Source organism: Pieris brassicae, chromosome 10, assembly GCF_905147105.1.
Source record: "Pieris brassicae chromosome 10, ilPieBrab1.1, whole genome shotgun sequence".
Lineage (NCBI taxonomy): Eukaryota > Metazoa > Arthropoda > Insecta > Lepidoptera > Pieridae > Pieris > Pieris brassicae.
In genome coordinates, this window is record NC_059674.1 from 11,180,371 (window position 1) to 11,192,106 (window position 11,736).

The 11,736-nt window shown below is 35.4% G+C and overlaps 1 protein-coding gene across 1 annotated transcript in view; it reads left to right on the forward strand.

The window, feature by feature from the left end:
- The window catches only part of LOC123715371 (zinc transporter ZIP11), a 45,654-nt gene extending 34,540 nt beyond the window's left edge, over positions 1-11,114 (forward strand). The window contains exons 6-7 of the mRNA XM_045670355.1: positions 3,452-3,610; positions 9,900-11,114. Coding sequence (XP_045526311.1) covers positions 3,452-3,610; positions 9,900-9,978 — 238 coding nt within the window. The 3' untranslated portion in view covers positions 9,979-11,114. The remainder of the gene's footprint in view (positions 1-3,451; positions 3,611-9,899) is intronic.
- The last annotated feature ends 622 nt before the right edge of the window (positions 11,115-11,736 follow it).

Below are 11,736 nucleotides of genomic sequence, written 5' to 3' on the forward strand. Positions count from 1 at the left end.
AAAAATATCGAATACGTATCGGAAGTCTAATTTACTGCTACTAACATTATTTCATGCTCATATATTGTTCTTTGTTTTTTTAACTCTAATGTTTATATATATCTATGGCTCTATGCAGGTACTAAGTTTTACGTGAGCAGATTTACTGCAATTTACAGCAAAAATAAGTAAATCTCTCAAAAATTACAGTATTAACTTTTTTTAGGAATCCTCCAAAGTGTATTTCGTTTGAAAGCATAGATAATCTGTGGGTAATATGTATAAAAAAGTAAATAATTACTACTGACGTAATCACCAAATAAGAAAATCAAAGATCCCCCCTCCCTATGGTGCTTACGTAATACTTGTACGGACTCTTAGTACCTACTGCTACTGAAAAGCTTTCATAGTTAAAAGCTGTTAATAAAAGTTTTGATGTTAGACAAGTAGCTTTCATTGGAGTATACTTATCATATACTACATTGGAATGGTTTTTGTTACTTCTACTACTAAATGAAAAAAAATTGAATTATTTAGAATGGAACTCACATTCTTACTAAGGACTATTTAAAAAAACGTTGCAACTCACAATGTACAAAATTAGCTTAACTGTTAATTCTTTCAACTCAAACAACGGCTGTTACTGTATTCAACTGCAGTATCACCACTTTTATTAGTGTTAAATTATCGCTCAAGCTTCTAAGTATGCGTAAGTTTAATTCGTACATCGAACAATAGGATATTTATTTAAAACTTTATTGCATACAAAATCAAGAAACTTTAAGAAGATTAATAGAATATCCATCTCTGATATTGATATTGTCGAGAAGAATTTTAATAGAATATAATTTATGTTTATAACGTATGTTAACTGTGATCTCTGTAGTATATTCAGGGAGTAAAATAATTAAAAGGTTTTCTTACTGTAGTGAATTCTAAGTGACTTAGAAGTTATTTCAATTAAATGCTGATGAAGCATTTAACAAGCGATGTGTGCATTTTTTCTGCGGGCCATGGGTTCGCTCCGTGGCTCCATGGCAGTTCCCACAGCGACCAGTTCGTAGGAATGTGGTCGCGGCGGCCCGCACTTTCACCAAAACAATTCGTTTGCCTCTCTCACCGCCGCAATCCCATCTCAACGCTTCTACGCATTTATTATCTGAACCTCCGATTTCATATGGTAGCATACCAAGGGACAAACTTAAAGCGCCTATGTCTAACGATTCCTTGTTAAAAGATTTGCTTGGATATCTTTTGTCTTTCCTAGGACATTGTCTATCGAGATCATTTAACAAACTTCCATTTTTTCTTGTCACATCCTAAGGAGTTGAACTCTGGAGACGATTATACGCTACATATACCGCGAAACATTTACAGATGGAAATGAATGGATTTGCATGAAAACTATATTATATACTACAGCTTAGGGTAGAAGTTGTTTTATTCACATACATTGTTGTTTAAATAAGTAGAGAGCATTCATGGAATTTACGATTCCCTAGCTGTAATCGTAACGCATAAACCAAGGCAGCTATATCTATATTTTAGTATTAAAATCCGTGGACTACTGACGATTAATAAAATTTGAAACTGCGCACTATATCGAAGGCAAACATAACCAATCTCGGTAAGGAATATAACTGAAATACGAACTAAAATGTAACTCTTATCCTTGTAAGAGCTTCCCTGAGCTGTGGGCTTAGTCGTAGAACCCTGACACCAATGGACTATCATTTCTCGCTCGCTAGTAAGGCGAAGAAAATCTTGGGCCTAAAAAAGTCAGTCAGTAACGACGTGTGTCAGAAACTGATCGGCAATTTGTCTATTTAAAAAAAATCACATGATCACGCACTACTTTAATCTTTAGCTTACACTGCATTTAAGTATATCCGTAAAAGGAGCTTTTTAAAATTATTTTGCAAAACTTGAAGCTATTCAAATTCCAATGCATAATCGACGACATTCTGTTTCGAGACTTGTTCGACATGATTTGGACTTGCGAATTCGAAATTTTCCATTAGCTCTGGTCACGTCTAATTTTTGACTGTTACGTTAAGTGATCTGATTTTTTTTAAATTTACTATTTTGCAATTTTTACGTAGTAAAATTAATTTTATTCTTGACAATAATTAGCGATAATATCAACGAATGGGATGTCTTATGGATGATAAATTTGAACACATAAGGACAGACTTAGATAACTTGGACAATGCTGTTGATAGTTAGTTTTTTTAATTAAATATAAATATTTTCAATTTAATTAAAAACTAGTAGGTTTTTATAAGTTCATTGTAAATTGTCGTTTGTCAGTCAATGAAGGTTTGATTAAAAATCTAAGATATTATTGTAAATACCAAAAGTGGCAAACGGTACATTTAATATGGCAACGTTTAGAATAATCCTAACTTGATGGCCATGACAAAGTTTCAGCTTGATGTGGCAGTCTCACACTGATCATGCTCGCTGAAGCATTCGAAACGTTATGTAAATATTGTAATAAATTTTATATAAATAATTATCTCTATATAAAATTCTCGTGTCACAATATTTGTTGACATACTGCTCCGAAACGGCTCGCATGTAAGTCTGAAAATCGGCTACTATCTATATTTCAAACCCCTAAATGATAAGGGGTGTCCACAAAAAAAAATGGTTATGGTGACAATTAGGGATTGTATGTTTTTTTGGTGTTACAAAACAAATAAACATACAATCCCTAATTGTCACCCCTCTAAGATCAATCCCTATTTTTATTATAGTAAATAGGTTATGGAACTAACAACAATGTTTGCTGGACATATACACCACAAAAGGATGTTTGCCGGGTCATCTAGTTTTATATAAATGTAGTAGTCGTGTTAACCGAAGACAATGTTATCTGTCAAGATATTCACCAGTATGTATGTAGTAGGAAAAATCCTACATTGTGCAAACCTTAATTATCTATTTAATTAAAACACACTTATCGAGTAATCAGCTTTAAAGTATTACTAGCATGTTTCAATTGCCACGAATTATTTGGTATCTCTACGTACTACAGCAGTGTTGGTCTAGTGGCTTCAGCATGCGACTCTCACCCCTAAGGTCATAGGTTCGATCCCTGACTATGCACCAGCACTTTCTGTCTATGTGCGCCTTATCATTTGCTCGAACGATGAAGGAAAACATCGTGAGGAAACCGGCTTACCTTAGACCTAAAAAGTCGACGGCGTGTGTATCACAGGAGGCTGATCTGACTTGCCTCTTAGATTGATAGATCATGAAACAGATACAGAAATCTGAGGCACAGACCTAAAATGTTGTAGAAGCACTGATTTATATTAGATATATAAATCAGATACCTATCGTAACTATGACGATCAGTATTATGAGTGTTAAAACGATCGTAAGTCGTTTAAAATACTCAGCGTTTAGATGTTTTAAAGTAGTTTAATAAATACTAAAATTAATACAATAATATTATTGTCCTCAGGTACGGCCAGCTATCAGGTATGGTGGAGCCAGTCTTCGGGGTGCTAGGTGCTGTGGCTGTTGCGTATGCGCAACCAGCTTTGCCCTACGCACTGGCCTTCGCGGCGGGTGCCATGATATACGTAGTAGCTGATGACATCATCCCTGAGGCGAATGCGTCGTAAGTACACCTTGAATTTTAAGTTTAGCAACTACCCCATGGCCTTGGTTTAAGATTGAAGGGTATTTCGTTATAAATATTTTCGTTGTATGATGATCGGCGATGTTTTTGTACAATATTGATTTAGAACGTATGATATTAAATTTGGACGTTATATATTTTTATCAAACCAAATCCTATGTAATGTTGAAAATTAAAAAGAAATTGTATTTTTGATTATATGTATAAATATAAATCAATGGCGGTATAACCATTTTTAGGTCTGGGCCTCAGATTTCTGTACTTGTTTCATGATCATCTGTTAATCTAATAGGCAATTATCGAGTTTTTGGGTCTAAAGCATAACCGTTTCCTCACAATGTTTTCCTTCACCGTTCGAGTGAATCTTCGGAAGAAAGTCCATTGGTGCACAGCCGGGTATCAAATCTACGACCACAGTAGTTGCACGATCAAGCCACTAGGCCAACATAGACGCGAGGCTCCTGACATCATTATTGTCTATGTGCGACGACGAAGAATAAAGATTTTTTTTAAAAGCATTTTTTCGATATGTAACATCTGAAGAAACTTAAAATAAGCCAGGTACTTAACAAACGCACAAAAGTCAGTCGTTTGACCTACTTTAATACCCCAAGTGGGTACTGCAGGATGTACTCCTTAATGTGTAGTTCTATTGGAATGAATAATTAACTTGTCCTTGAGAATGACCCAAAAGTACGAAATGGAGCGTTTCTTTGTCCTGACCCTCGCGAGGCGGGCCTCGTCCTGCATTTCAATGTCAATACAGACAAGATAACGTTCTTTATTGCGTCTTCGGGTAATTCGAGCATCATTCAAATGATCTTATAATGTACGAATGTTTTCATAGATATATATCGGAAGGCCCCTTCAATTAATCTATGGTGCAGAATCTCCAGGGAAAATGCGATCTGTCATAATTGGATTGACGAGGGATACATTGCCGGTTTTGAAGAGCGCTTGTTAGCAAATTTGAATTGAAAGTAACTTCCCCTTAGTAACAGGCTGATTGTTCGCACATTGTCCGGAACCAGTTCGTTCCTTTCGTCCAGGTTCTAAAGAACTTTGGCTACTTGGAGGGCAGGCTCGGACCGGATCCGAATACAGCCGTCTTTGCTCATTGTCCTGTGTTTAGAACGAAATAGACCTGATCTCGTTGAATACTCGAAGCCGTAGCGGACGTTCAACTCGCCATAACCAGGCTAGTGTGGCTTATAAAATTGACGCTGATACTTTCGCAGTGATTAATGCCGCTCATAATTTTCCGATTTATTGATCTTATTGGCATTTCTTGCATATTTTCTCACGATTTCGCTGATGTTACGTAACGCCGAAAGTTAAAATCGTTCAAAGTACTCACAATATTATGAATTTTATGAGGTAACGGATTCTTACATATAATCGTAAATTTATTGTAATGCTGCATGGTTGAATGTCGATTATTGCCGTGTCAAAACTCATTCACACGAAAGCGGCCATCGTGTTACAGATCCGATTCACCGATACATATTATTATAATTTAATAAGGATTCATATTTATTATAAAAATAAATTTAATGTATAAACTTTTACGTTGTATCTAAAAATTCATGAATATGTCATTTAAAGTTTATGCGTGTTGAAAGAAATACAGTTGTTGTTTTATATGCATTATAAAGAAAATTAAATTTTCTTCGTTACTAAAACCTATAAATTATATACTAATTATTCAGAATTGAATGTTAAAAATCCTTAGTCCCTTTAGTTTGAACAATTGATAAGCTTTACACTTTATTAACCACTGTCTACGATTAAAAGAAGAATTATTAAAAATATTATGTAAAGATTTATTTAACTTGACGTTTTAAGTCTTTTACAGTCAGGGAGAAATGTATACGAGTAGAAGCAAAAATTACGCGGAAATTGAAATGAAATTGAATGACATGCTATACAAAGCATGGGTTGACGAGTACAGTATTTTAACAAATTGCGATGCATCTAGCACAATCAATGTATTTATAGACGTGTTGCGACTAATGTCGAGTAGAATTGGTGGCGCGCGCCACTGTCTGAAAACCCGGACGTGGCGCCAGAACAAACTATCAGACACGTTCGTAGTTACTTATAAAATTGAACTGTTTGTCATGGAAATAGATTTAATCTATAAACTTTTCTTTAACTAAAATTAAGTTAAAGAATGTGTCTAAAACATCACGGCTGATATTTAAAGTCCAGTACCATTCGATCATGTCTGCAATCTAAAAATCGACATGTGTCAGAGAGAAGGCTGATCAGCTACTTGTCTATGAAATAAACATTTTCAAAGAAACGAATCTAACCTAAGCCCAAGACCTATTTAGGGTTGTAGCGCCACTGGATTATTATTAATCAATAGATACTTACGACTTTTGTCCTAATAAAAATATGTACTTTAAAAGTGCCTGTTATTTGTCTTGTATTTTCTTAGATTAAAAGTTATATCGATTTATGTATTTAATATACAAATGATTATTTTTACGTGTCGTTTTTCTGTTACGAGGCAATGGACTTCTGGACAAAACGACCCGTAGCATTTACTACTCGTATTTGAGTAGAAAATTGCACTATACAAGGGCAGTCCGATAAGCGAGGTCCGAGCTTCTCCACCCGATAGCATCACTGTCGCAAGAGCAATTTTTAATTGCTTGGAACATTTTCGTAGATAGCTACTGTAAAAATTTCAGCCAATTCGGTTGTTGTTGTGAGTGTGTAGTTTTGTATTGACCACGTGTGGAAGCGAGCGTGTACGCGGATTTCAGAAAAATGGAAAAGAACAATATTGGTCGGTGATTCGAGTCTTGTTCTTGGGCGGGAAATCGCGCAGCGAAATCAAATCATAGAGCACTTGGATGCAGTGTACGGTGACTTCTCGTTCGATGGCGACCGTTAAAAATGGTTCAACGACTTTCTACGTGGCCGCACGTCATGATCTCGTGCTCACCAATTGAAGGTGCGCTGATACAGTATGCATCTCAAAAGACCAAGTGGGTCATATGCTGCACGATGTACTGGGCATGATAAAGCTGTTGACATGATAGGTGCCGTGTTGACTTACTCCAGACAACAAGCGCAATCGTGAGACCACTTCAGAGGAGTGTTTGCCGACGTTGAAGCGCAATCACATTGGTGCACATAAGAGACCAAGGAGTAATCGAAAGAGTAGACTTTACAGGGCGAACGTACTCCAAAGAAGGCAAGGTCTGTCATATCAGCCGGAAAGGTGATGGCCACCGTTTTTTTGGATTCCAAAGGTTGTCTACATCGACTGCAGATGGCCAAAACGATCACAGAGTTCTACTAGCATAGTATTATTGGGATTGGATTTGAATTTGAATGAGGATTATTAGGCTGTTTCGACGCCAAATTAAAGAAAAAACGGCTCTTCCATCAGAATAACGCACCAGCTCACATCTCCGCAGTCGCCACGGCTGAATTGGTAGAATTAGGCTTAGAACTGCTGCCCCATCTACTGTAGTCTCCGGGTTTCGCCTTCTTTTTGTTTCCAAATTTGAAAAAGTCAAAGTCAAAATTTTGAGTCGAATGAGGTGGTTATCACCGCCACAGAGGCCTACTTTGTAGACCTCCAGAAGACGTATTTTAGAGACGGGTTAAAGAAGTTAGAACATCGCTGGGCCAAGTGTATCGAATTCAAACAAGATCATGTTTAGAAATAAATCGCCACTTAAAATCGCAATTAAAAAAAAATTATAGGCTAAGGACTTACTTACTTATAGGACCATCCTCATATAAGAAAATTGAAGAACCACTACTCATTTTTATTCCTCATCCAATGTGACGAAGTGTTAGTTAAAAAGTGATATTGGCGGTATAAATTGACAGCATTTGGCACAGATGCAGCTGTCCACAGTCTGTAAATAAAATGTTCTATCAAACGGTCCCAAGTTATACAATTCTTTGTAGTCAAATAAAAATGATTTATCACACATTTAATAGACAAGCCACGTAAATTGAACATTTCTCGGCTAAGATTCCGGCACAAGATTTACATGACTGATACGATTCTTGGTAGACTAGCAGTGTAAGTGTACATGGGCTGCGGTTTCACATACCAGAAGTCTGGTAGCTGCTACCACATTCCAGCGGAGATATATATTATTTAGTAGATAAATTCGTTACCCTAACTTGCGGAAATAAATTGCAGATCAATTGCAAAACTTTTTAAAGGAAATTCGAATATATTTACCTCGATCCTGATGTTTGGAATCTTTCACAGCATATGTGGCATGAATTAACTTTCTTCTAATTGACAGATTGACGATAAGTGTATTCAAATGAAATGAAAAATTATCAATGATACGGACGCAGAAATGTGTCTGTACCCATTGAGCGGACGTTCATTTATCGTAAATATTTGCGGTTTTGAAGTATGAAGTAAATCTAATGCGTGCGTGGGTTTGTCACCGTCTCGCCAGTATCAATATATAAAATGTTTGTTACGGGATAAAGTCGGGAGCGTTCTAGTTTGTCTAATGACGTCATCGTCTGGGAATCTGCACTCCCTGACCTACCTCCAGATTGCAGCGCATCCTTTGCGAAGGACATTTTTGGGAATTCATGAATAGAATAGGATTGGCTCTAAGGCTTTTTCATTTCTAAACTTCTTTATATTCTTCATGTAGGCCCTTATTATGAGTTAGTAAGGATAATTACTTAGGAAGGAGATTGAATGTTCTGTGATAATTAAGAGATACATCTATTTTTACAAAGGTAGTGTGGCATATACTACGTAATTGTTTACGATTGTTAAGTACGGAAATAATAACAGAAAGCCCTCAGTTATTTAATCGTTTATATTTAAAAAATAGGTTTTTTTTCATAAATATATGCCGTATCCCGAGCCGAGCAGTGTTGGCCTAGTGGCTTCAGCGTCTGACTGGTCTCATCACAGCATCTGAAGCGTCGACGCCCGGCTGTGCACCAATGGACTTCGGTAAACGGTGAATAAACATCGTGAGGAAACCTTGCCTTAGACCTAAAAATTCGTCGGCGTGTGACCTACTTTATCCTGCTTCTGTGACGACTACTTGAAATCTGAGGCCCAGAACCAAACAGTCTGGATAATGAAGTACAATCTGGTATAAAGATATAATTACAACATCAGACAACAATTATTATACGGGCCTTTACAGCGTGTGCTCAACTGGTCTTCCCCAGTGGAGACGTGATCAGCATCCATTGTTAACTGTTATTACAATAAGCTACGTTTACTGGGTATAAATAGTTTGGATCGTTGAAACTGAATTATTAATCAGGCCTGTTATTTACACTTGTATCACATGCTTAAAGATATGTGAACTAACTCGACGTTTATTGTATGGACAGTATTCAGTGACGGTTCGACTGATTTCAAAATAATTTAATTTGTTTTATTTATTTTAATATTTGGTAACATTTAAGTCTAGAACTTAACATTTGCTTATAATCAATGGAATCGTTGATATTTTTAATGTTATGTGTGTCTTATAAAATTAAATTAACAAGAAATCCATAATGAGCCAAAATCTTACTTGTATTGGTTTGTTTATGCGAGTTCTACACATATAAAACTCCTGTAATAGATAAATGCGATATTTAAAAACTGCGCAAGATAACTAAAAAATATTTAAAACTAATTACGTAAATAATTCGAATTTCCGTTAAATAAATTGTATTTATATTATTTTAATAATCGTAGAACCGTCCCGATTGGAAATACGAGGAATTGTTTTAAAATGGTCGCGATTTCCCGCTAGTGGTCAACTGGCAGTCAATGACTATTGTCTATCTGTGCGTGATGTGCGTATACCATTTTGATATTCATGTGTCGTCCTTATTTCTCAATGGATGACGACAACATAACGGAAAGTGTATGGGCCCTAATTTGATAGCGGAAACATAAAGTCTACAAGTAAATTATTGCTAATGTATTTGATGAGCGTTAATGGGCGTTGGCGTTTATGCAAAGGATTTCGTATCTCTTTAAGGCCGGCGACACACTTGCAAACCAGGTGTATGCTGCGGAAAATATTCAATTAATGAAGTGTATTGTTTGACAAATAAATATTATGATTGAAAAATATTTTTAGACACAACATCGCTTATACAAATTCTTGTTGTTGTACAAATGTTGTTTATTTTTGAAAATACGAAATGGAAATATTACAATACGATCAGTCCAGGCTTTATCAGTGGTGGATTCTTACCACTGCGTCCAAGAATGTAAATTTAAACTTAATAAAAACTTTTGTTGCAGGGGTAACGGCAAGTTGGCTACGTGGGGCTGCATCATCGGTTTCCTGGTGATGATGTGTTTAGACGTAGGACTTGGGTAATTCAACAAACATACAATCACGCTGTGCCTTTCACGACTTATTCGTTTGAGATAGTATACGTAAATTTTAGACACTTTTTTGAGTTTGACAATGCAATAATAAGAAATCTTAGTGCCGTACATCGCTCTATAAAACATACAGGGGTATGATATTTGACGCACATATTTTTTTAAATTCGTAGTTCCTTTTGAAGTATGAAAAGTTAAAGAGTGCGTAAAAATGTAGGAATTGACGTTAAAAGCCAAATTGTGGCTTAAAACTTAAAAATCACTTGGGACTATTTTTATTTATTCATCTTTTCGTTTAAGATCGCAATGTAGCGACGTCATTACTTCATTATACACACTGACTTCTTACCACAACTCTCGTAACTGAATTGGGTAAGATTCAGTAATGAGGACGTATTTTTTTTGGATTTTGATATAGGAAGTGATAGTTCACGCTAGTTTCTAAATATCACTCAAAGAGTCTACAAAATGGCTGTAAATTGCTGAAGACAATGATTACAACACATTTATTTTGCAATAGAATTCGCTAATGAGGAACTACAATAAAATAATGAAGTTTTTAGTACGTTGTTTTCTCAAATGAATATATTTCGAGTGTGCTAATGGATTGATTTGCCAAATGTTACTGTATATAGTATGTAGGTACTAGCTTATTTATAAACGTACTTAATCTGTTGATATATATTCGCAATATGTATGAATATTTAATGATCATAGTACGTTTATCAATAAGATCTCCCTGAAAGGTGAGAGTGTAAAACAAAAGATGGCGCGTTTCGTTTGTTTCTGATTGGTTGAACGGATCGTGTCGCGTGTCTGTAATTGGTCTAAATTGACCAATCAAAACGCGCCATAAATTAACTTACATTATTGTAATGTAAATTAAAATTTTAAGTGTAAATATATGAAAGTATTCTTTAAACTTAGTTTTATTTTCTGATTTATTTGACGTTGGCTGTAAATAGCTGGAATATGAGATTTATATTTATTTTGGAGAATTGATACGCGATCGAAATGATATGAGTAACATGTTGTGGCGTTTAATACATATTCGTACAAAGTACTTATTGTAATTTAGTCGTTTAATGTATTTTTAACGAATTTGTTATGTAATTAAAAGTTAAGTATACAGCATCTTTTGTTTTTTATTTCATGTATTAATTATTTCGGAAATAAAAAGCTTTTTTCGAATATACTCCAATTAAGGCTCTATCCCAGCACGAATTTCTGTGTCAGTGTCTCGGGGTGGACTGCGGTACGCAATGGAGAGCTGGAGCATTGAGGCGCTCCGGCCCGTAATAACAATTGGATTAAAACATTAAATTAATATAATTTTATCATTTTTTTAAAGGGTTGGTTGACTTGCGATAAAATATATCGTGTAAATTTCAAAATCATGTTATATACATTTTCGTCATAAAATGAATTCAAAGTGTAAAAAATTGACTATGTTAAGTTTTTTTTTCTATCGAGCGAAGTTATTTAAATCGTGTATCGATCTTTAAAAATGGATACATAAACTACTCAACTCCACCATATATTTTTTTTAAAAAATGTGCATTTTTGGAGTTTGGCGACCGTATAGGCCCTTAAAAGGACAACGCAAGCAAGCCTTCTGGTAGTGTGTGTCCTTGGGCGGCTGTAAATTGATAATTTTAAATTACTTTTAAAGATTCGACATCCAAGGGCGGACCTAGAAATCGTTTCACATAATGTTTAAATTATTTTTAATATGACCGTATATACGTAC